Below are 24,277 nucleotides of genomic sequence, written 5' to 3' on the forward strand. Positions count from 1 at the left end.
GATTGTTTGCAGCCAAAGGCCACATTCAGGTTGGGGTCCTGGAGCACTGCAGACACAATCTTTGCTCTGATGCCCTCTGCTTCCCAAGACCCCTCGGCTACTGCATCCCTCAGAAGCATTCAAGTCTGCTGATGCCAGACTTCAGGCAAAGACAGACCCAGCATGAGAAGCAGCCCCACCTCGCTGAGCTCTGGAAAGTTATCCTGCTGACAGAAAGGACACTGCCAAAGGCCAGTTTCGTCGTTCCGTATTGCCTGGTCATAGCTTTCTCCTTGAGGCCGCCTGTGGGCTATCCCAGTCACATTACAGATGATCATTTTACCTGGGTGTAGAGGGAGAAGAGAAGGGGAGAATGAAGAACTGCAGGGCTGGACAATTCCCTCAATCTAAGGCAGAAGTGCATGAATGCATTAGGAGATTATGCAGCTACCTGAAGGGGCTTCACCTATATACTGCCTTAGACAAAACCCATCAGCACACCACCAAGCAGCGATGCCCAAAACAACTAGGTGCACAGCACGAGATCTTTGTGTCAGTATACAGAGGGAGCTGCAGACCTGGCACTGTCCGAATGTCACCCTCACCAAGATCCCTCTGCCTACCTCTACACATCCTAATTCAGCCTGTGATGACAACCATCAGAGCCTTCTTAGTGAACAGCAATGTACCTATATAAAAAGTCTCTGGAGTTTCTTTGGTCAGCATATTGAAGACCTCTTCTGTATTTGGAGAGCGGTATGGGGTTCTCAGGTCCTTGTACCTGCAGCTTAATTCAGCTCGGATGTCATATAGAGTGATATGCTTGTCACCATAGCCCTGTGTGGTGTCAAAAGTTATAAAGCCATGAGATGTAGAGTGGAGGAAAATAGGAGAATTCAGTGTAAGTTATAACACAATAACCAAGGAAGTTATCATACAGCATATTTAAAACAAAGAAGAATGCACAATGTGTCATTAAACTGTGGAACTCTCTGCCCCAGGATGCTGTGGAAGTGCAAAAGTATTAATCTGTTCCCCCCAAAAGTTAGATTAATTCAGGAAGAACAGATTAAGTGGACTAAATTACTGACTCCTGACCCCCCCCCCCCCCAAGTATACTTTCTGCAAGCATTTATTACATTCCATTGTCAGATGCTAAATACTTGCCATGGCTGCTTAAACATTTTACAAGGGCAACAGCTAAATGCTTAGCTACCAGAAAGCATAAAGGTCACCAGCTACAAAAGCTAAGGAATTGAGCTAGACAGCACAGCTTCACCTCTTTTTCTCAAGACCAGGAACCCTCAACACACCTGTCTTTCCAGTTCCTCAGCAAAGGCATCAAGATCCAGGTCTTTCAGACGCTCAGGGTTTTCTAAGATCTCCTCTAGAGCTCCTGCAGGATTAGCATCCTCTGCCGACTCATCATATTCTAAGGCATCTACAGCCATTTTTCTTGCCCATTCATAGGTTTCAGGATGGACCCTGGATCCATCTAGGACTTCGATGTAAGAATCAGTACTAAAATAGAAGCAAAACATTGTTCAGATAAGGACCCTGTAAGGGTTCCTGAGGCACCTCCTTCAGATCAACAACAAATCATGCTGTTGGATCATCACTGTCAGCTGTGGGGCTGCTTTGTCACCTCTTTCCCTCCAACAAAACAAGCTACTCAAAAGGACATACGAATTCTTCATAGCTAAATCAACAGAGGTCGAGGTAAGAAAAGGCAAATTTCAGGCTGCAGCTCCTGCACTGCAAGGATATAGCCAGGCATCTTTTGATGCTATGTAAATGTGCACTATGGCTGCACTCCGAACACACAGCTCTTTACAGTTTCCTTCCTCCTACAAATTAACGCTGCCAATTGGCAGTGCAGACCTCTGTATCCAGCTGTTTGAAGGAGTCTAAACTTCTCTTGCATCTCTAGGACTTGCATCCTGCAAGAACCAAGACCTAGTGGGGTTGGAACGCTAAGCGTAAGCATTCAGCCAGGTGTCCTTTCTCAGACTGTTTTTCAAAGGCAAAAGGGAAATTGTGATAGCCTTAGAAAAAGCACATTCCCAACAAGTGACCTTTCTGAGCAAAGCAGTCAGCTAGATATTTCAAAACCAGGTTACCACTGTCCTCCAACCACATCTGTGCTATTTAGCTACCGATAACCTAATGCTCTAAAATTCTCAATGTTGCTACTGGTTTAAGAGGAAGCTGAATTGCTGTTATATGCCTTTAAGTTTGAAACTAAAAAAAAGATACTGTTGGTAGGACTCAGCAACAACTAAGCAAAAGCGCTTATGGGTTACTGACAGACAGGCATGACAATTATGAAAGTTGAGAACAACTGTTTTTAGTTTAGTTTCTCTCCATCACAAAGGGTCTTTCAAACCATTGCGTGCTATATAATTAATGTTCTGCAGCTCACACTGCTGTGAAAGTTCAGCTGCCCTTAAGAATCAGATTAAGGACCAGCAATACCTGAACTTGGCCAGAGATCAGAGGGGCTGCACAGAAATTCCTGGGAATATGGATTCCACAGAACAAGACTGCTTTAGTCACTCATACCAACTCCATACCCTGCACGGCATTTAACATAACCCAAGACCAACCTATCGCCCAGCGATGCTGTGTCAATTTTGATGAAGCCAGCACAGTTGATGAACACCTTGGGTCCCATGTGACACATTGTAACAAGCTGGGTCCGATTCTCCAGACGTGTGTTGTTTTGTTTTAAGATCTGCAGAGAGAGGTAACAACATAATCCTTGCTACTGAAATACAAAGGTTCCCCAGGAAAAGCAGAGAACTCACACTGGACACTGTAGTGTTCAAAACATCTGATATAACCAAATCCATCACAACTCGTTAATCATTTCTCACTGTCTTGTGTCTCAACACTGTATGAAAAGAGATGAGTCTACATGGAACCACTCCAGCTCTCCAGGAAGGAAGTGTTGGCTTTCTGCCTTACGTTTTCTACAAAATGGAGGTGTTCTGATACTGTAACAGTGGATCCACTCCTGTGAGTTCAGAAACTAGCAGATCAGCTGAGTTGCTTGGGTCTAACGAGGACATTAGTCCATGCACAGCTTTGAGGTTATACGCAGAGATAACACACACTGAAGCACATGGTGACAGAGCTGTCAGCTGCATCTGGCACACAGGGCCCTGACTCAGCTCTTTACAGGAATGCCATGAGGCCAACTTGCACACTGTTGGTGATGCACTGTTTTCGCAGGCAGTGACAGAAACAGAAGCCTCCTTACCTTTAGCAGATGAGTGCCTTTGCGTGGTCCTAGGCCACACACATATTGCAGCAAAGCCTGGCTGTGTGGGTGAGCAATTGCCCGATTGACATCCACGCCCACCTCATTCACACGGTTTATGAATTCGCAGTAGAGGGCATTCAGCAGTTCCTCCTTCACCACGTGTTCCTGACAGAAGGGAGAGGTGTTAGTCTCACAAAGGAGATGTGTGTGACTCTTTGCCATAGCAAGCCGAGCCAGACGTGGCAGACTATTCTCAGGGGTGACTCTGAAGTTCACTACAGCACCTGAAAACAGTCTAAAGGAAGAAAGCAGATAAGCTAAAGGAGGCAGGAAAAAGGTAGCCTGAATATGTCACAGAACAGGAAGAACTGGCAGTTCAACTTGGAATACTCTTCCTTGACAGTGAACTGTCCCAGGTCATTCCCTCTTGCAGAAGTTTCTCACTCCCTATGACGATCCCAGAATAAAAAGTTACCTGCAGAGGGTGGAGCTTCAGACAGAGGATATCATCATCAGAGCTGCAGACTTGGGCAAACTCTATAAGAGGATCTTGAATGCGGCGAGCAAGGGAGACAGCTTGACGCAGCAAAGGTGGGTAATCCCGGAATTCATTCTACAACAGGTCAGAGAATTAGGGAAAATCTTGACAGTATTTTCACACTCTGTAGCACTACTAGCAAAGAAGCATCAGATAAGAACTGGAATAAGGGAAGTATTTGGTGCTTAGGACAAGGAGAACTAAGATCAAAGCCTGCCAGGAACTCTGCTATGACTGAGAACAAAAAATTCCAGGACAGAAGAGGAAGACTGGTGTCAGTTCCCCAACTGCCTCATTCTTCTTCTATATAGGAAAAGGTGCAGCAACAAAACCTCAATCCATTCAGCTGAGCAAAACTCATTCCAGACTGCATCAATATCTACTTTGTACATCTGCTGACACTAATTTCCTCAGGGAAACCTGAACAAGATGTTTTGCCATGACACAAAGATCAGTATGTCACTGTCAAGATGGATCACATGAGGCAGCAGGTAATGCAAGGGCCAGCACAACAAACAGAAAGGGTGAGATAGTCTGAACTAGCCACAGACTAAGGGACGGCTGGTATACTAGGTTCACCTCAGACTTTTTGCTGTTCATGTAGAGGATGGCCAGTTCATTGTCTACCAGCTCCACTCCAATAGATGACAGCTGCTGCCCCTGATCCAGCTCATGAACAATTCTCTTTACATCTTCCATCAACATCTGAGCATCCCTAGGGAGAGACAAACAAGAAAACTGAGGCAAGAGTGCTAAGCTGGCTCCTCAGATCACTTAGGGAGATGACCTTAGGCATTCACTAATGCAAGTCAGCTACCCCAATGGGTTATTAACTCAGATCAGTGACAAGAAGAGGCTTCTTTAAGCAAAAGTACAATATTAGAGGTCAGCCAGAAATGGCAGAGAGCAGCTCTCATAGCACATTAAAGATCAGTTTGGAGAAACCATTAGCCCTTCCCTCCTCCCAGTGACCCCATCAGCAGTGAAATATCGAGGGGCATGCGGGAAGGACAGCAAATAGGTCTGCAAGTGGAAGGGGCACAAAGACTCGCTCTGACCTGTTCTCGCCTGCAATTGTCACCACATGGGGCTTCTTGTTCAGAAGGAATTTTTTCAAAGTTTCAATATCCTGGGCCTGGGGAAAAAAAAAAAAAGGGAAGTGACACAGGGCAGAGCAGAATAGCTAGAGGGTTCCTTTACTGAGCTAACTGAGGGTCTTTGGTTCCTATTTCAAAGGGGAAATCCTCTGCCCACTGCCTTCGTGGCACTGCTGCCCTATTCTGCCACCTAGAGCTGGCTAAAATCCTTCACCAAAGGCCTCAACTCCTGAACATTGACAGACAGTGTCAACTGCCTGTTTGACAGACAAAGAGGAAGGATGTGTAAAGAAAAGACTAACAGCACCTTGCTCCTGTGCTGCAGGAAATTGGGCAATGCAGGTCTAAAGCCTGTCTCAGTGCTGCTGGGTCACACAACCGCTTGCTACTATGGTGTGATCAAGGAAAGGGGAGAAAATTGCTGTAGCTGTGGCCATAGCAGCTCATGAATCTCCAACAAACAGTATTTAGGAATGCTAATGCTCTGCCATCCTCTAAGAGGAGGACAGATGAATCATAATCTAACTGGAAGCAACTCCCAGAATAATTAGAGGGTGAAAAAATCAGCAACCACAGTAGCTCTTTCACAGCCCACCTTCTTTTCCCTCTCTTCCTCACGCCAGGCATTCCTTCTCTTTGTGAAGTGCGGCAATCGAAGGAAGTCTGTAACCTCGCCCTCCCCATTAACAAGGGCACAAAACACGGGGTGGTCCCTGCAAAACAAATGGATATCACTTGAGCACACAGAAACATTAACGTTGGACATGGATCCAGGGCTGATTCCTCTCCTCCTACCTGGCTGAAGAAAATGCAATGCCTAGCACCCGAATCCCCTTCCCTTGGTTTTCATCCATGAAATCATCGTCTTCCTCCACTTGCTGATCAGGACGATATGAAGCTACTTTTAGCCAGTTGTACAGCTTCCGGCTGCAAGCCTGACAGAAGAGAGAGAGAGAGAGGAATGAGAAAATTCACTGCAGGCCCTTTGGTACAGCTCTTCTCTGCAGGGAGGATACACATGATCCTGCCTCAATTGCAGGCAGCAATACAGTATGATTTTGCTAGAATTGTGATTAGCACTCCAGAACCAAGGAGCCCATCTTCCCTCCCACTAAAGTATTCTGTTGCTTCTCCCTGCCTGGAAAAGAACCTGACTCAGATGCCTGCCTGTCCCCTCATCCTTCCTTGTGTACCACCCTGTCAGTACCTCTCTCCAACATGTGGAGGAACTGCTGGCATTTGCAATCCCAGCTCTGACCCAGATCCACCTGTCCCCCATCTCACCTTGAGGACATACTCCTTGGCCTCCACCAACAGCTTGTTTTTTAACTCTTTAGCCATCTGCACATAGAGGAACTGGTTAAGGGACCGCTCGATGGCCATTGTACGCTGCCGGTTCCACTCCTGCACCTGGTGGCTGAACTCGTCCCGATAATAGAACTGTTTGATTTCCTCAAAGTACGTCTGGTCACTACCATAACTGGAAGAAATGAGAGAGGGAGATACAGAAGGGCTCCAAACTCCTGCACTGATACCACCACTGGGAGATTCCCAGGCAGGAATACGAAGGCAGCTCCTCAGATTTGAGAGGAGGCCTGGAAAATCCAAAGAGCCAGTTCTCACATCAAACACTGTTAGTTGCAAAACCTAGGCCGCTAGACATACCTCAGCTGAATGCTGTGCTGGCAGCATGGAAAGCTCCCATCAGGGCAACATGGGGCAGCCAAGAGCTGCTCCAGAAGACCCATATTGCACAGTGTGGCTACTCAGATGTGTAAGGAAGGAACCAAGGAGCCACACAGTGAGGGTGGCTGGGCAATAAGCATTTTCTTTTATAGAAAGTTTAAAGGCTTCAAAATTTGCCTTCAAATGAATAAACCAGATGTTTTCTAAAGTTCTCGCTGTGGTGAAGAGAAAAACGAGGCCCTGAGAGGCTCCTTGGTTTTAAAGTACAGGTGACTGGCAGGCCAAGGCCTCCAGAAGCAGCTTGGGTTATGGAGGAGCTCTAACAGCGTGGCAGCACTGGATGAAAGAGCTCTGCCAAGGCTTGTCATGTACAGTGAGGACTCACCCTTCCACTCCTTTCATGTCAATACTGATGTCAATGGTCAGCAGTGCCTCATCCTCCGCTAGGCTCATTTTCAGGAACTGGTCATCTCGCAGCTCCTTCACAGGCTTGTTCTTCAAGTATTTAAAGGAATAGGCATAATGGGCTTCATCAATATCCTGTGAGAGAGAAGAAACAGTCAGCACACACCCAGGGTATTCAGGTAGCAAGACCCTTCTGAATATTGTAAGAGACAATGTGTTTTATTCAATGTCCCCCTCACCCATATGCTCCCAGTCTGCATTTCCTTCCGTAGCAGGGCACAGAACAATTCATTCCCGACCCCACATAAACAGAAAATGCTCCAATAAGTGAAGGCAATATCTCAACAGCAAGAATCAGGTCTTATGAAATGCTGAGATTAAAATGCAGCATATTGTTTAGTTGGCCTCTTGAACAGCCCACCTTACATACTGCTGAAAGATTTATTCAGAGCTGTCACTGATGTGGGAAATGTCTTCAGATGCAAAATGAGTACGTGTGTGTAATTTAGATCCTTTTCTGAATTGATCAACACAGTCAGAGCTCCCTTCCTTACCTTCTTGCCCTTCTTGGTTGGTGAAATGTTAATCTTAGCTCTTTCTTGGAAAGTCTGTCTCAGGACCTGCCTGACCAATGGTTCTCTGGCTATTTGCAAAGCCACCATGTACCGGGCTCCTTCTAGCACAGCTTCCGGGCTTGGGAATTGACTAAAAGCAGAAAAGCAACATGAAAGCTTAGAACTTGAGAATGAGCCTGGATCCTCTGTCCTGCCATAGCCACAGGATATCTACAAAGGTTTTCAACACACTAACCTACACACGTAGTCCTTGGCCAGCTCTAGCGGCTCTGCAGGGAACTGCTCCGTCTCGTGACGCTGGTAACTGTCCCGGAGATTTTCTCCAAACTGCTCTGGTGTCAGACCAAACTTCTTAGCCAGGCCATCTGGGAAAACAAACACAAAATGAGGAGGAGAGGGACATTGTAGCTTATACTGAACTAAACTACCAGTCCTCTTTCCATAAGCAAGCCACAGCCCAGAAGAGCTTGCAAGTTAGGCCACAACATGCTGCAAGCTCAGCGTGACAGAGTACAGCCCTTACCCAGCCCAGCAGTTTGACAGATGGTGTACATATCCCGACGGGAGGCCTGCTTCAGTTCAGGCCCTTTCTGCTCATCATCTTCTGCATCCTCCCCTTCACCTAAGGGGAAGGATATGTTTAATAAGGCATATTTGCAGAGGCATCCACACAGCCACAGCAGCGTGTCAGTGGCACAGTGAAGCGGACAAACAAAATCTAAGAGTCCTTGGATTCCACAAATGCATCTGAAAGATCACAATAGCCTTAAAATTATTCAGCGTTAGAAAAATTCCCTGAAAACTCTATTTTTTTTTCAGTTTCACTCTTTCACAATTTTAATAGCAGTATCTCTCTGATGTACATTCAAATAAAGATCAAGGGAGTTGATACTTGCTTTGCCTCCTGCTATGAGGAGTGGCATTCAGTCCCTTAAAGAAGTAACCTCCTGTGTGGAAAAGCTTTAAGCATTTTTGGAGATGTCTGGAAGGCCTGGCATTAGCTTCAAATGGAAGCTCTTTGGAACCAGGAGTTTCAACAAACCTACAATTAGAAGACTTATCAAGTTCAGGGACAAACCTTCCTCCTCTTCACCATCCTCTCGGATACGCTTTTGCTTCTTTCGAGCAGCCTTGGCAGCATTCTGCATCTTTGGGATGTCTCGCCCATAGTACAGTAGGAAGTGATTATACACGTCTTTCAGCTCATCCATGGACTGCACGTCCTTCAGCCTAGGGCATGCAAAGCCAGCATGTTAATTCCCACCCAAAGCCGAGCGGGGATCAGAGTGCCCATGGAGCCTGCTCTGCTACAGATCAGTCATAGGGAGTGCTCAGGCTCATCTTTCAAGAGAATTTTACACATTTGTCATCACTGGCTTTGTAGAGAGGCTAAAGTCAAGATACTGCATTGGCCATAAAGCCTGTGCTATGTGTATAGGTTAACATACATTTTAAGTCACCGTGGAATGAACACAAGGAAGTCACGGAACCATACCTCTCCATGTCGGTGGTATCAAGGGCCCTTATTCCATCAGCCAAAGGTTTGTCTGGGTCAGCAGAGATTTGCTCATACTGATAGGCCTGCATCTTCTCAAAAAGACGTGTCAGGTTCTGCTTGCGGATCTTCAGCTGGGTCCACTAACACACAAACAGCAACTTTTAATTAAATGCACTGTAGCTGTGCATCATATCTGTTTCCTCCCTTCCCAAATAGGGGCTCCTACAGAGAGCTCCCAGGCTCTTAGGATATCTGTCACAAAAATATTCATCAACATGTTTAATAAGGCATATTACATGAGTAAAAAAAGCACAAAAGGTCTGCAGTGCCAAAAAAAAAAATCTTTTGTAAAGTATCAAGCTAGGCAGAAAGACACGTAAACGTCGACAGGATAACAACCAGTGAAAATACTTCTCACCTTCTCATCCCACTGCCAGACCCTCCACAGGTCATTGATGTGCAGCTCTGGCTCTACATACTCCTTTCTGTAGAAGGCGATGAATGGGACCTGGGTCAAAAACAAGACTCATCATCACCAAGCAAAAGAAGACAGAGCTGCTCCCAGCAGCCAAGAGTTCAGAGAATGCTGTTGTCCCACGTGAGAGAACAACCTGATGCGGCAGCAGCGGGGAGATGCACTGAGCTGTGCCTTGGCTCCTAGAACTGTTCCACAGAAACAATTCCCCTCGCCCTCCCTGCTGCACACAGGGCTCTGGGACCCCAGGATTCTCGCAGCATGGATGCCTCCTCTCAATCTGTTCACCTAAACACACACTAAAAGGCTTTTGTGACATCAGGCAACACCTTGGAGGATAAGTTGAATGGACCAATTAAGGTTCAAGAAACTCAAGTTATTCTTCTATCTAATTTAGCATCAATTTGTCCAGAAACAGGGAAATATGGCAACAGCAGCAGCATCAGTCATTAAAGCCTGTGCTGTCCCAGCTCTTGCAAGATGAGCTGTGCGTTCCAGTAGGGACAAGGGAGGGAAGCAGGTGCCCCATGGTATCTCTGTCCCTCCTGGTTTGCTACTCCCAATACCTCTGCTACTCCTGCCAGGATAAGGAGAAAGCAACTCAAACCTAATCATCTTGGCATTAAGTTAAATTGCCAGGTACCTCAAAATGTTGATTTCTCATGAAATTCAGAGCTTCTTTAATCTTCTGGATGGTGCTAGGCCCCTTACGGCTGAAGCTGCTGCTGGCTTGTCCACGGTCAAGGTAGTCAGAACTTTCCTATAAAGAGAAACACATTGTATTGATCACGTCCCAGAGCTATTTTCCCTAGATGACCAGCCCAGATTAATTCTGGAAAATGATGATCCTTCTGTTAACTGGAAATGCAGGCTTGGCTGCATGCTCTGCTTTTAGACCATAGAAAAGCATCCCAGTCCTGACTGGGCTTAAAGGAAAACTGAGAAGTAGCATTTGTCCAAGGTAATTCATGGTTAAGAGATGATCACAGCTAATATTAGTCTACCGTTAAGTGCCCAGCGACTCTGAGTGCTTTCAAACTAATTACCCTTGCAATCTCTCTATGCTGTGCTTTGCTCTGTTTTATATGTGGGAGAATAAAGACAGGTGCATGTTAAACAATCTACTCAAAACAGAAAGACATCAGTATATTTTGTACCACATTCCTCCAAAAAGAATCCTGAAACAATCCTGCATCTCCAGGCTGGAGATTTGCAGCCCTCTCAGGACAGAAGTCTCAGGTATGGCTGTTACCTGCAGGGAGATGGTGGGTGTTGCAAATGCATTCCTGTAAATCCAGTCGGCTTCCTCTTCCAGCTCATCATCTTCAGCACTCTTCACTGCGATGGAGCGCAACTGTAAGAAGATGACAGGATAAGCAGAGCCATTTGCGGCACTGGTGCTTGAGCTACCTTCTTTTCAAGAAGCCTAGAAATGTTTGTTCTGAACTGCAGGGTGCATATGAGGTCTTGGTCTTTCTATATCCAAAGGGCTTTGCTGAGCATAGCACTTCCATGTATCCATCTGAGCACACAGGAAACTTGCATCAGCTCTACACTGGGTGACAGCAGTTAACAAATCTTTTGAAGGCTTGTGGTAAGGCCTGCAATGATGTGTAACCTTCCATAACGATCAAGTCAGGGTCTCCCTGCTTCCTACAGGGCCCCCAAAACCATGCTTTCCCTTTGCAGTTACATCTTCTTACTCTGTTCTGATCTACTCAGGCTTTGTCATCACTTTCTTGCTCCAATCATAGAATAACAGAACATATAAAACAACTCTAAACCTCTGCGTGTTTAGTCCTGTCCAGTTCTCTTTTGTGGGTCTGCTCAACTCATCATCGACATCTGTGCAGAAGACAAAATGTCTGAACAGGCCAGGAGATATTACATAGCACTCCCCTGCGCTGCACACACTGGCATGGAAAAAAGGTCATTTTGAAAAGCTGGCAGCTTCAGATATCTCATTTCACAAAGATGGGTATAAGTCTCTGCACAGAATTACGTTTATATATGCCAGAGGGAGAATAAAGAATGCAGACTACTCAGAAAAACCTGAATATAAGGTAAAATTAAGAGAAAAATATGAGATATCAGAATGATTCCCAGCAGCATAAAGGAGACTCCATGCTGAGGGCCATATAAGCCCCAATTGCTTGAGCCGGTTAAAACAGATTATAGAAACACCTTGGACAGAGCAGTTACAGGCTGGCTGGTGTAGGACTAGGCTGGAAAACCCTTGCAAGCATTATCTCACACTGCAAGCTTCTCTCTTGCTATACAGTAGTGTAACTCATAGTATTACTAATGGCATCAATCATGCAGGACAACTCAGCAGAACACAAGCTCTGCACTACTCCCACAAACACAACACTGGCATCTAGTGGCCAAAGGGAAAATTACCACCAGCACTGTAAAACTGGGATTTATGCAGCTAGAACAGTTCAAAGTTTTACAGCTGTGTTTGAATGCTGAGTTTCAGCCCATACACTTGAGAGGTGAGGTCGGCAAAGAGGCAAAAGAGATGCCCAAATCCAGGCAGTAGCTAGGCAAGAAGCTGTCCTGCAGGTCACAGGCCTGCTGTTCTTGGTGGGAACTAAAATACCCTCTGCCTGCACACTGGCACCCTCTTCCCTCACCTGGAACCTCTCGGGCATGTCCGTCATGCGGATCTCATTGTCCTGGTCTGTTAGGTGACTGCTTTCCAGCTCACTGGGCTCATACATCTCAAAAATGCTACGCCGACTGACACGTTTCTTGGTGGTCTTTTTGGGTCGGACACGGGTCTCCCCTTCAGCTTCTTCATCCTCATACTCATATTCCTCCTCCATCTCCTCATCATACTCATTGTACTTCTCAAACTCATCATAGTCAAAGTCCACACCAAATATTTCCTGGGCTTCCTGCAAAGCACTGGAAGAGAAAAACAGTCATTCAGCCCCACAGTGCAGTTCACAGAACATCCTGGACTCACACAGGTTTCGCAGTATCTAAGTCTAAGCTTTAGTCCTGTACGTTGGCTAAAAATTGGTGGATAGGAAAAACAAATCACTGAGCTTTCCATGACACATGCTTTGTCCAGAAGGAAAAAGTATTTTGTCTCTTTTCAGTTAATTTGATCCCTAGATTAGCAGAAGTAGTTGCTATTGTTAAGAGCAAGGATTCTGCAGGAGGTCTGTAGCGTTTAACACCCCATTGCAGAGATCTGTTTACCAGTAAAGCCCTTTGACTGTATTTCTCCAGTAAACAGAGAAGGTGCAGTGAGCAGAATTGTAACTTATTTATACTACACAGGAAGCTATGTGCACCTGACTAATACTTACTCTAGATTAGCTAAAAGATCAGCAGTTCAGCATCACTATTGGTTTAAAATTTGGGACCTGAATGCTAATGTTAAGTTACATGCTCAGACAGAAGCCTAATTCAAGAAAAGATGTGAATGTTTCTCTTGAGAGACTGGTTCTGATGTCCCTAAAAAAAACTAGGGGAGAGAGGGAGGGAGTCAAATGTTCAAGAAATCAAAAACTAAAGCCCCAAAATTAAATTTACCAGGGTTTCTTTGGGAAAGATTTGAGTGTTATTCAACCACAAGCTGAACCACACCACAGCTGCAACAGTCAAAGAATCGGAGCAATGTTTTTGAGGCTGCAGGCCATTTTCCAATTGGTACTTACGCATCTGTGTATCCAGGGAGCTTCTTCCGCCATTTTGGCTTCTTCAGAGGTTGTCCATCATCATCCACAATGAAGTCATCAATGTCTGGACACAGAGAAGCAGTTCCATGGTGAGGACACTCCTGTATTCAAACTGGTACCTCTGACAAAGCTCAGTTCAGCCAGTGCAACTATGAGTCTCCATTAAAGACTTTGGTTGTTGCTGGCTGTCAGTCAGCCCAGCTACTCACAGCACCTCATACATCAACTTCAGAAATTCCAGGAGTCCAACTAACAAACTAGAACTAACTTACAAACACAGGCAAAGACATCTGGCAACTATCTGCAGTTTAGGGCATAGAAAATATAGTCAGAAAAAGCCTCACTGCCTTGGACAGCAGAAAAAGAATTCTTGCATCTCCTTCAGTATGGCACTAGCAGTGATGATGCCAAGTGGCTGATGCCAAAGAGGAGAATTAGGGCAGACATGTGCTGTGCTACTAAGTGTTAAAGAATGCCTAAAATCCTTCTTTTGAAGGATCTCCACTTTGCGGGCAGCTTGCAGGAGACAGTTCAGAACCTCAGTGTATGCAACTTGCTTCTGGACAAAGAGATTTAGATGCAGACAAATTAAACCTGCTACTCAGGAACATTTAATTCTAAAGACTGAACTAATCACACTAGGAATAGCTTGCTCAGAATACGGCTGCAGTTTTGGCTCATTATAGCCCAAAGAAAGCTTTAACTTGATTCCTCCATGAAACTTTGGATGCTTACCAGATTCATCTTCCTCTTCCTCCTCTTCCTCTTCTGGTGGAGCAACAGGAGCTTCAACAGCTTCACCTCCCTCCTCACCTTCACCATCTTGAAATATTTCTTCAGCAATGGCTTCCTTCTCATGTTCTTCCTTCCCATAATCTTCTTCTTCGTCATCCTCATCATCAGACATTTTTCGCACACGCCTGAATTTTTGCTGCAAGCAAAAAGTCTTATTAGTGTACAGAATCCCTGGCACAGACACTCATGTTCAAGTACGGTCTCTGTCAGGCCAGTGCTGCACTTCCTCTGCTCCCCAAGTACCAACTGGAGCATGAACAGGAGCCCAGCTTAGCACAGGTTTGCAGGGGCAGAAAACCGTTCCCTGCCTCCAAACGAGTTGCAAGCATTTGTATGGCACAGCATGAAAGACTGTGCAACCGCCTGTTGAGGACTATACTGGATGCAGGCCTGTGTTGCTCATATGCTGTCACTATAAGGGTTAGCCTGGCTTGATATGTCTCCAGAAGGTTGTATGGAAGAAGCTTCAGAGCCTGTAATATGCTGCACCGTCTTTGCAGTTAGTACTATGCAGGAAGAAGCTGTTGGAAGCTGGACTCCTCTGTGCCTGCACTGCAGACATGGAAAGGGGGGGAACAGAGTCAACATTAGGGACATGCAGAAAGTCATCTGCAAACTCTAGGAGACAACGTCCAGTTGTTTGGCCAAGGAAAGAACTGCTTCCTCCAAGCACTCATCCACCCTTTTTCAAGGGGGCAGGAGCAAACTGGAGGCACAACTCATTCACTTCAAGTGGAAGCCCACCCTCTCTGTGCTATGAGGCATCATACCATTAATAACCGTATGGGAACATAACTCACTCTTTTGACTTTAACACCTAAGTTCTCTTCAATTAGGTCAAAATCGTCATCCTCCAGGCGGTCATCAAAAGCTGACAGGAGAAAGCAGAGATGAGTTACTCTCCCTTCACTACTCTGGGAATGGACAAATCACCGAGAAGGGCAGAATTTGTCCAGCCCATGCAGACAGGCAGGGCAGAGGGAGAGCTATGCTCTCCAGAAGGGCTGTGTGGAGGTGTTACGCAGTCACAAAACTTACTGCGCTTTCTCTTTTTGTGGCCAACATCGTCCTCAGAGTCTCCGGAGTCACTGGCTTCTTCCTCCTCTTCCTCCTCTTCATCATCATCATCATTAATAAATCCTTTCAGGTTTCCCTGCTCATCTTGATCATCAAGATTTTCCTCTTCCTCTTCCTCATCTGGAATGAAGAGCAATGAGTGTTAATCTGCAAAGACCCCTCGGCTTTGTGCAAACAGTATCTTCCTTCACACTATCTATGCAGAGATTCTTAATACTTTTACTGACACAGAACCCAGACAGCTGCTCATGTCAGAACCCCAGTGATGCTTATCTTGTTGACTCATGTTCTTTCTGCACGGGAAACAGGTGGAATGGTCACACAGGGAGCATTCTTCTGCTTTTACTGGTTACTATCAAATTACATGACTGTAACTCCCACTGGGGTGAAGCAGTGTATCTTCTACTGTCAAATATAAAAAACCACCTAAGTACTTTAACGAAAGGAAGCACTTAAACAGCTGAGAGCATTGACTGCAGACAGTCATGCTGTTATTGCAGAGTTATTTCTTCATCTGCAGAGATAAGGCATGTAGAATACAGCAGTGAAGCACACAGACAGTTCAGCAAACTCAGAACAGACAAGCAGACTCACCATCCTCATCCTCCTCCACAAATTTCTTGTTTACTCTGGGAACAACCTCCCCATCCTGGTTGTACTCCTCCTCCGACTCCTCAGCTTCACTCTCTACAAAGTCAGACATGGCTGCAGCGTCCCACACACCGCTTCACAGGAACTGGTGGAAGAGGACACATCGATCCAATCAGTAGAGGGAGGAAAACACAAGTATCTCCCCCTACTGTGTTTTGAAGAGAGGACAGCTAAAGAAGGGTTTCAAATAACTTTCAAGGCCCTGAATTATCCATAGTCCACCTTGCCTGAATATACCTGTCACCAGGGATTAGGCAAGTGGAGTCAGCAGCCAAGTGCCGCCAGCTCCTGTCAACCTGCATCTCAGCAGGCAGCGCACGGGTCATCACAAGAACACTTATTAGGCAGCTGGGCTCCTGGACACAGCTGAACCACCACACACAGCCAAAGCCTTTCACCCTGTCCATACCCCCATACTTGGCCAGGAAAGCAACCCCATGCTGTCACTGATGCTGCACTGCACTAGGCACAAAGTCCAATCCATTAAGACCTTAATGTGATTAATCCTCACTCAGTTAATGAAGCCAGAGTGATCCTGAAATAGGACATGACCGAGTCATGTTTGCAGCCTGTTAGCCAAGCTCTCTCCGGAGATCTGGGGAGCACCCAGAGCAAACAGGAGAGGTGCAGAGGGGTGCTGCGCGGGATGGCAGCAGGGCCAGTGGGTACCTGGCTCCACTACCCCGTGGCCAGGGTCGCCAGGGCCAGAACGTTCCAGGCTCAGGGCCTCTGAGCAGCAATTATGAAGTAACAAGGCACAGCAGAAACAGGATATTTCCATGACCAGACCGTTCTGTTTGATGTTTTTTTCCCAAAGGAGTTTCTGGAAGTGGTGTAATTCAGGGCTGACACATCGGAAAGTCAATGTTCATAATGGTGCGGCTCCAGTTCTGTCTTTGACTTCTGACGGTTACAAAATTCGCTGTAGTCTTCAAAGGAAAATATGTTTTTCCTTTGTTTGTTTTTAAATACACAGAACAACAGAAAATTTCAAAGGTCAGATGTGAGACAAAACAAATCAATTCCTCAAATGACTGTGAAGATGCAAATGCCAAGCCAGAAAGAAGTACCAGCCTCTGGGAAGGTATGAATAGAAGCTTAGAGGAGGTGTCAGATCTAAAGCAAAAATCTGCATGTTAAATAACATCTGATGCAAGGTATGCATATATATATATAAAAAAGGAGAGAAACAGAAAAGAATTCCATAATACAAGGAACAGTGCCTACACACACATGCTTTAAAATGTCCCCATAATCATCTTCCCACTGCAAATAAATAGCTGAAGGAAATTAGCCACATACAAGACAACCTAATCAAGCTCCATGGGGCTTTGCTGCCACACAAAGGCTGACTTCTTGTTCAGCCCAGAGACCCCCACATCTGATGCACATATACAACTACTTATAGAAAACCAAGGATTAAAAAAAAAAAAAAAAAAAAAGCTAGGCTGATCTTTGAGAATCTTTTAAGCCTTAAAATATTAATAGTTCCAAAGGAAAGTGCTGGGCATATCTCATTACAGAAAACCCAAAACAAAGAGAAAGGAAAGACCTCTGCAAGATTTCAGACGTGAGCAGATAGTAGCTTGTCTTCCTTGGCTGAAGATTATGTGGTTCTAGCCAACATCTATTTACAATGCTCTAGGCAGGGACACATAACAGCAGATCAAGGCTACTGCTCTGCACCCAGACAGAACACCACTGTTCTTGGCTCAGTGTGGGTACAGGGTCATCTCCATCCTCAAAAGGGCACTGTAAAAGTTGCACATACTTATTTGAACATCCCTCAGAAATAACACTTCCGAGGGCTGCACAGATGCTACAGTTAAATATGTGTTCCTGCATTCTGAGGCATTGCCACTGATTAATTGTATAACTAGATGCAGCAGAGAAACAGAAAACTGCCACGTTCAGTCTCTGTACAAACAATATGTCAACTTCACACTTTCTCACTAATTTTTCTATACATATCTCCATAAGGACCTACTAACATACTTGTAATAGCAGGCTAGAGCGCCTTTTTTTTTTTTTTTTTTTTTTTTGAGAGAGCATTTCCATTTCTAAACCTAGTAACATCACTACTTCTTCTGTCTATGATCAACACACAAAACATCCAGCAAGAAAGAGAATGGCTCATAATAGAGCTACACTAACATTTTACTATTTTCCGCCAGTAAAACATTACATTCACAATTCAAACTTGCTTCCTCATCACTTGTTCTACCATTTCCTGGCAACTTCAGTTCATGTCAAATCAAATTTGTCTAGACACAAGAAACAGCTATGGCTTAGGAAAACCATCTCATTTAATGATCCGCCTAACAGGTTCCAGACAAGCCAACCACAAAGCAATACTGGGTGTTTTCAGCTCCAGTAAAATCCACCCAAGGACAGCAGAGATGCCACTTAACATGGCAAATAGAACCAAGGGTAGCTATTACCATGGAGATGTTGAATCAAACACATACTAATAGTGCCTCTTCCACCCTTTGCTTGAGACAGGCATTCGCCTGAAATAAAATAGGGAAGGAAGATAGCCAGAGACTTCTGCCAGCATGGGGGGAAGTGAACCTCAGATCAGCGCTGCTGCACAGGCAGGAGCCCCCAGCATATATGCTGTCACACAGGGAAAACCCTGCTCTAACAGTACAGCTTGTTTGGCTCTTGGGAGGTTTTAATGGTATCCCTGGGTGTTGTGCCAGCCTGGCATGGGCATTTTCTCAGTATAGCACATCAGCATCCCTGCTACTGTAACATACTCCCAGGATAGGGTCAAAGATTGCTGGAGCACGGGAGCAAGGACTAAAATGCTTCAGGACTAGAGGGACAAAAAGGCAGGGAAGAAATGCCTAACTCTGCATGCTTATCTGTATGCGAGCAGGCCTGCTCCTAAGGGTGATTAGCGCTACAGTAAAGATAGCTCGAGGCCACTAGAGACTGACCAAAATGGACCAAAGACAACAGCAACATAGCAAGTAGTGCTGTGATGGCACAGCAACAGCAGGTGAGGAAAACACGGGTACCTCCATGCTGGGCCAGGCACCTTGAGTACTGCCTCTCCCATCCAGCAGCGATGCCAAAGAAACCCAGTGCTAAGCAATTACACCACCTCCGCTTCAGACCAGGGGTGTCTGCACTTTGCTCAGCTCAAGGGCACAGTGGCAATTTTCCAGAGTCCACAAGCTCCTGTTGAACAAGACAGTACAGAACAGATAGTTTCCTTCACTGCTGATACAGAGATCGTAGATCTCTGATCAGGTCAACAGAACTGGGCTAGATATTGATTGTGCTGGGTGGCTGTAGGCACTGTGGGCTACCTCCTGTGTAGGTGAGGGAATGAGGAAGTGCCTTTGGAACAAATGCTTCTTTGTGATGGTCCTGAATATACTGGAAACCAGACGTTCAGGTATCAGTAAGGGCTTGGCTGCACATCTAGGTGTTTGCAGCTTGCTCCGTACTGCAAAACATCACAGTGCTGGAGGCAGATGCAGCTTTGTACATTATACACAAACGAAAGCTAATTCGCTGGGTTTAGAAATGGAAATACAATGAGCACCTTCAAAATGTTGCAATTTGTTACAGGAAGACTCCTGCATAGTGCTGGTTGCGGTGGCACACTGCCGAAGCAGGGAAACAACTCTGTGCAGGACCAGACCTGGGAAGAGCAGTGCCCCACAGAAGCATCACAGCCCAAGCAGCACCCATGGCTGGGTGGAGAAAGGATACAGGAGGAGGGAAACCAGAAGCATCTTGTGCTCTCCAGGCACAGGGACGACAGCTAAGGTGTGGGGCTCAGTTGTGCACATATGGGCACAAAATAACCAAGAGTTAGGATACCAGAGTATCCTTACAGTGAGATATGTTTATTATTCAGTGATCAGTCCAGTGCAATCCTGTCCCCTAGAAGTGGCCCAAGGATTTGACTATTCCTATTACCAAAAGACCACACCATCAAACCCATTAACTGGACAGTTTTGTCCAGTTCTCAAGTCCACACTTCAAAGAGAAAACAATCCAATTGCAGAGCATTCAGAAAGCACTATGAGAGTAAGAAGGCTGGAAGACTTCACTCAGCTAAAGTGTACAGTCTACAGAAGCACAATCTATTCATTTTATCAGTGGGATGCTCATGAAATGAATTTTATCACAGCTAATCCACAATGGTAAAAGACTTGTGACAATAAACAGCCCATTGGGAAAACTCATGCCAATTGCAAAGGTAACTCACTTTTCCACCACCTGAAATTCTTGCAGCAAAATCAATTTCATTTTTCTCTAAAAACTCCTTGATAAAGGTATGTAAAGAACACAGGAGCAAAACGATGAATTATGCCCTGATGTTCAATTCCACTAAAGATTGCAGACAAACATCCCTGTGATAAAGAGAGGTCAAAGACAGCTGCTGCAGCAAAGGATGTCCAAAAGCAGGTGGACATACCTGCTTTGCTAGTTTTAATGCTCCCCAATACTATCAACACAGAACATCTTGTGGCAATGAGTGGCACAGTTTAATTATATGCTGTGAGAAAACACATTTCTGTTTGTTTATTTCAGACCTGCTGCATAATTTCCTGTAAAAATAGAAGATTGATGTTCCCTGTTCACTTTCTCTGACCTGTTCTTGACCTGTGTCATATCTCCCTTCAGTAAGCTGTTGTCTAAACGTAGGCTTCACCTGCCTGGAAACCTGGTCATCCTTACTGCTCCTCCTAGTACTTTTTACAGTGTTCCCCTTTTGAGGGACAAAACAAAAGTACAAACAACATCCACGACACAAGCTGCCAACAATTTACACACTGGTATAACGTTTTTCTGCTTTATTCTCTGCTCCTTCTAAGTAATTCCAAAATTTCCTTTTTTTAACTACAGCAGGGCATTGAACTCGTGTTTTAAGTGGAACAATCACTGAGATACCAACAGCTCTTTCCTGAATAGTAAAAGCTAACATAGAGTCTATTGCTGAGAGGTCCGCTACCTTCGTTACATCTACAGCCATTGTATCTCATGCATCGTATTAGCACTTTGTCACTCAGTAACAAGTGGTTTCTACACTACTTCTCATAGCCAGTTTTGGTTATCCTATAAAATTTAGTATCAAAATTCATTGTTTTACTTTCTTTCTCCATATCATTATACCCAGAAAACAAAAGCAGAAGTCACTCCACAACACCTGCTGCAAACACCAATCATTTATTCCTACTCCATTTGTCATTTTTAACATGTTGTTAGTTCCAAAGAGGACCTTCCCAGACTGCTGCCCTTGAGAACTACCCTGCCAAAAGTTTACAAACTGAAATGCCAACTCTACAGGAATTGCGCCTATGAACAGGGGTGATGAAGAACTGTAGCATATGTGGGAAACAGATTTTTTTTTCTCTTAAAAAGCACGTTGATGCTCTCCATTTCCATTACATCAGATATAGCAACGCATTCACCATCTGTTTTTACTATGATTTTCAGCCACTTTCCCCCATGCTAGTCCCCAGGTTCTTGCAGCTCTTTGAGGCCTGCAACGAGGCAGCCATGTTGCTCCAGTGGGGCAGGCAAACCACGGTATATTCCAGGCTCCAGGAGAGCAGCCCCAAGGAGCACGTCCAGCCCCATGCCTGCCTGCCGCTCGCATGGGGTGAGCTCTCCTTCTCCCTCCTGCAAGTCGTAGGGGTCTGCTCCAACAGTCGCGCCAGGCCTTGTCACCACGCCGCGGCGCAGCCTCAAGCTGAGACCGCTGCCCCGCAGGGCGCACCCCACCACGCCGTGCGGCACTGTGGTGCCTGTAGGGCCACCCAGCACTGCACCCAGGACCCCACAGCTGGGAAGCGGGGAGAGGACACTGCCACCTTCACCCACAGCTGGGCACCACCATCACCCAGAGTGGGAACCGCAGCGTGTGGGTGGGAGAGACGACCCAGCCTTCACCCCACAAGAACCAGGGAGGGGGTTCGCCATTCCCCATCCACAACCAAGGAGGGGCCGGGCACCTTCGCCACTAAAATGGGGATGTGGGGAGGGAAATCTGCTGCTCCCACCCCACAACTAGGAGGGGGCATCCCCACCGCCTGCACCCCTCACAAGCAGGATGGGGGGGAGCCCCCATCCCCACCCCACAAGTAGGGGCAAAGGGTGGGGACCAAGCACCGGGGGATCCCAAACGTCTTCACCCCACAACCGCGGACGGGGATAGGGATCCACCAGCTCCGCTCCAACCGGGGCCCGAAGGGCTACTCGCGCCTTCCCCCGCAGCAGGCACCGGGGCGGGGAGGGGAAGCTGCCTTCGCCCTACAGCAGGGCGCGGGGGAGGGCGTTGCCTTCCCTCCACACACACCAGGGACCCGGGAAGGGGCTCGGTTACCTTCGCCTCCCAACCGGGGTCCGCAGCGGGCCGGTCCCGGCTGCCTTCGCCCCGCAGCCGTGGACTGGGAGCGCTCCCCGCTGCCGCCGCCCCAACGCCGGCCCCAGCCGCAGGCCCCGCGGCAGCCGGCGGAGGCCTCGGAGTTGGATGCGGCCCCGGCGGGGCTTCACCGCGCCCCGGCAAGGGGCCCGTCCCGGAGCGGCGGGAACGACGCAAACCGGCCAGGCCTTCGCCGCCGCCGCCGCCGCCCGCCCTGGCGCCGAGGGAAAATGGAGGCCTCCGCCGCGGCCGAGCGGCAGCCAGAGGGGGCGGAGCAGACGAGCGCGACCTCCGGCCGGCCGGAGCGGCGTCACGTCCGCTTCCGGCGGCGGCGAGGATGCGGGCGGCGCGGCGGCTGCCGGTGCTGGTGCTGGTGCTGGGGGCGGCGGCGGCGGCAGCGCGCGGCGGCGGCGGCCCGGCGCCCGTCACCTGCGGCTCCGTGGTGAAGCTGCTCAACGTGCGCCACAACGTCCGCCTCCACTCGCACGACGTGCGCTACGGATCCGGTAACGGTCCCCGCTCCTGCCCTCCGCCGCCGGGAGGACCGGGGCCTTCCCGGCAGCCGCCGCGGCGGGGCCCGGGCCCGGCTCCGGTCGGTGCTGACCCGCTGTTCCCCCTCCGCAGGCAGCGGGCAGCAGTCGGTGACCGGCGTGTCGGCGGTGGACGACGGTAACAGCTACTGGCGGGTGCGGGGCCGCACGGCGGCGGCGTGCGAGCGCGGCGCGCCGGTGCGCTGCGGCCAGGCCATCCGCCTCACGCACGTCGGCACCGGCCGCAACCTCCACAGCCACCGCTTCACCTCGCCGCTCTCCGGCAACCAGGTGCGGCGCCGCTGCCTCCCGCCGCCGCGCAGGTCCCTGCCCCGACAGCGGGCGGCCCCCGGAGCCCTGGGGCCGGGCCCTGCCCCAGCCGGCCCGAGCCCCTTCCTCTCCGAGGGGAGACCCGGCCGTCCCAACGGCCGCCCCCCGCCGCAGCCACGCTGCAGGTCCCTGTGTTGGGCCGGGGCCCCCCAAAATATGGGGACAGGGGCCACGCCGGGACCCTGCGTCCCCAGTGCCGCCATGCTACAAGCCGCGGCAGGGAGGTGCAGACCTCCACACCGAACTTCTCCCGAGATCCCCGCTTAAGTCCCTGCTCAGCGTTACACGGGCTGCTTTGTGTTTTTAGGCGAACGCACAACTGGTGCCAGGGACAGGCACTTTTTCCCTGCCTCTGTGCGGGCTGTGCGGGCCAGGGCCACCCGCCTGATGGCTGCCCTCGTTACAGGAGGTGAGCGCCTTCGGGGAGGACGGCGAGGGCGACTACCTGGACGACTGGACCGTGGTGTGCAGTGGGGCCTACTGGGCGCGCGACAGCGAGGTGCGCTTCAAGCATGCCTCCACCGACGTCTTCCTCTCCGTGACGGGGGAGCAGTACGGGCGGCCCATTCATGGCCAGAAGGAGGTGCACGGCATGGCCTCCCCCAGCCAGAATAACTACTGGAAGGTCATGGAGGGCATCTTTATGCAGCCCAGCGAGCTGCTGAAGGCGAAGCAGTATCACGCTGAGCTGTGATGGACTGGGGTGGAGCCTCCGGGCTCTGCTGTGAGGTGTCAGAGTTGTGGAGTGACTGCCGAAACCCCGGGTGGCCCTGGGGACGGGCCCCAGAGCGGTGCTCGGGGTCTCTCGGTTATCCTGTCTGTGACGGTCCGCGTTGCCGGGTTTTGCCCCTTGCCCTGGCGCTTGCCGGTCGCAGGCGCCCGGGCGGAGGTGCCGAGACGAAGCAACACGAGAGAAGAGGAGCTGCCAGGTGTCCCCGCCGGTGTCCCCGCAGCTTGGCGCGAGCCTGTTGTCACCGTGTGACCCCTCTGTACCTCCCCGCTCTCGGTATCGGGGGCCCTGCGCGGGTTTGGGACCATAAAAGAGCTGAACTCTCCGGTGGCGTCTGGTCGTTTGTGTGCGTGCCCTGGCTGTGCGGGGGGCCGGGCCGGGCCGCGGGAGGGCGTTGGGGGGGAGCGGGGGGTCCGCTCCGCCGTGGCAGGCTGCCGGCGGCGGCGCGCAGCGCCGAGCGCCGCGGAGGGGGGGGCGGGGCGCTGTCACTCCGCGAAAGCGCCGCTCGGCCGCGCCGCCCGCCCTTGGCCCCGCCCCGCCGGGCCCCGCCCCTCCCAGCGGCCACT

The 24,277-nt window shown here is 48.6% G+C and overlaps 2 protein-coding genes across 3 annotated transcripts in view; one reads left to right on the forward strand and one right to left on the reverse strand.

The window, feature by feature from the left end:
- The window catches only part of SUPT6H (SPT6 homolog, histone chaperone and transcription elongation factor), a 31,100-nt gene extending 8,717 nt beyond the window's left edge, over positions 1 to 22,383 (reverse strand). For both annotated transcript variants that reach the window (XM_062592201.1, XM_062592200.1), the window contains exons 1-27: positions 22,083 to 22,383; positions 15,677 to 15,818; positions 15,044 to 15,202; positions 14,806 to 14,876; positions 13,946 to 14,141; positions 13,190 to 13,274; positions 12,155 to 12,428; positions 10,771 to 10,872; positions 10,162 to 10,278; positions 9,462 to 9,551; positions 9,041 to 9,183; positions 8,624 to 8,775; positions 8,069 to 8,167; positions 7,781 to 7,910; positions 7,525 to 7,675; positions 6,951 to 7,105; positions 6,164 to 6,359; positions 5,675 to 5,814; positions 5,475 to 5,592; positions 4,841 to 4,917; positions 4,362 to 4,497; positions 3,720 to 3,857; positions 3,242 to 3,409; positions 2,586 to 2,713; positions 1,293 to 1,500; positions 669 to 816; positions 180 to 322 (exon numbers count right to left, since the gene is read on the reverse strand). In XM_062592201.1, coding sequence (XP_062448185.1) covers positions 180 to 322; positions 669 to 816; positions 1,293 to 1,500; positions 2,586 to 2,713; positions 3,242 to 3,409; positions 3,720 to 3,857; positions 4,362 to 4,497; positions 4,841 to 4,917; positions 5,475 to 5,592; positions 5,675 to 5,814; positions 6,164 to 6,359; positions 6,951 to 7,105; positions 7,525 to 7,675; positions 7,781 to 7,910; positions 8,069 to 8,167; positions 8,624 to 8,775; positions 9,041 to 9,183; positions 9,462 to 9,551; positions 10,162 to 10,278; positions 10,771 to 10,872; positions 12,155 to 12,428; positions 13,190 to 13,274; positions 13,946 to 14,141; positions 14,806 to 14,876; positions 15,044 to 15,202; positions 15,677 to 15,785 — 3,633 coding nt within the window. In that variant the 5' untranslated portion in view covers positions 15,786 to 15,818; positions 22,083 to 22,383. The remainder of the gene's footprint in view (positions 1 to 179; positions 323 to 668; positions 817 to 1,292; positions 1,501 to 2,585; positions 2,714 to 3,241; positions 3,410 to 3,719; positions 3,858 to 4,361; positions 4,498 to 4,840; positions 4,918 to 5,474; positions 5,593 to 5,674; positions 5,815 to 6,163; positions 6,360 to 6,950; positions 7,106 to 7,524; positions 7,676 to 7,780; positions 7,911 to 8,068; positions 8,168 to 8,623; positions 8,776 to 9,040; positions 9,184 to 9,461; positions 9,552 to 10,161; positions 10,279 to 10,770; positions 10,873 to 12,154; positions 12,429 to 13,189; positions 13,275 to 13,945; positions 14,142 to 14,805; positions 14,877 to 15,043; positions 15,203 to 15,676; positions 15,819 to 22,082) is intronic.
- A 60-nt stretch (positions 22,384 to 22,443) lies between these two features.
- On the forward strand, positions 22,444 to 24,036 carry SDF2 (stromal cell derived factor 2). Its single transcript, XM_062592202.1, has 3 exons — positions 22,444 to 22,627; positions 22,746 to 22,942; positions 23,388 to 24,036. Exons 1-3 carry the CDS (start codon positions 22,459 to 22,461, stop codon positions 23,673 to 23,675), a joined length of 654 nt encoding a protein of 217 aa, XP_062448186.1. The 5' UTR covers positions 22,444 to 22,458; the 3' UTR covers positions 23,676 to 24,036.
- The last annotated feature ends 241 nt before the right edge of the window (positions 24,037 to 24,277 follow it).

This window comes from Rhea pennata, chromosome 20, assembly GCF_028389875.1.
Source record: "Rhea pennata isolate bPtePen1 chromosome 20, bPtePen1.pri, whole genome shotgun sequence".
NCBI classification, from domain to species: Eukaryota; Metazoa; Chordata; class Aves; order Rheiformes; family Rheidae; genus Rhea; species Rhea pennata.

Bases quoted from the DNA above. Each gene is read 5' to 3' on its own strand.
- SDF2 (XM_062592202.1), top strand. From the start codon at position 22,459: ATGCGGGCGGCGCGGCGGCTGCCGGTGCTGGTGCTGGTGCTGGGGGCG. The intron at 22,628-22,745 runs GTAACGGTCCCC...CCCCCTCCGCAG, and splicing joins CGACGTGCGCTACGGATCCG to GCAGCGGGCAGCAGTCGGTG. The intron at 22,943-23,387 runs GTGCGGCGCCGC...CCCTCGTTACAG, and splicing joins CGCCGCTCTCCGGCAACCAG to GAGGTGAGCGCCTTCGGGGA.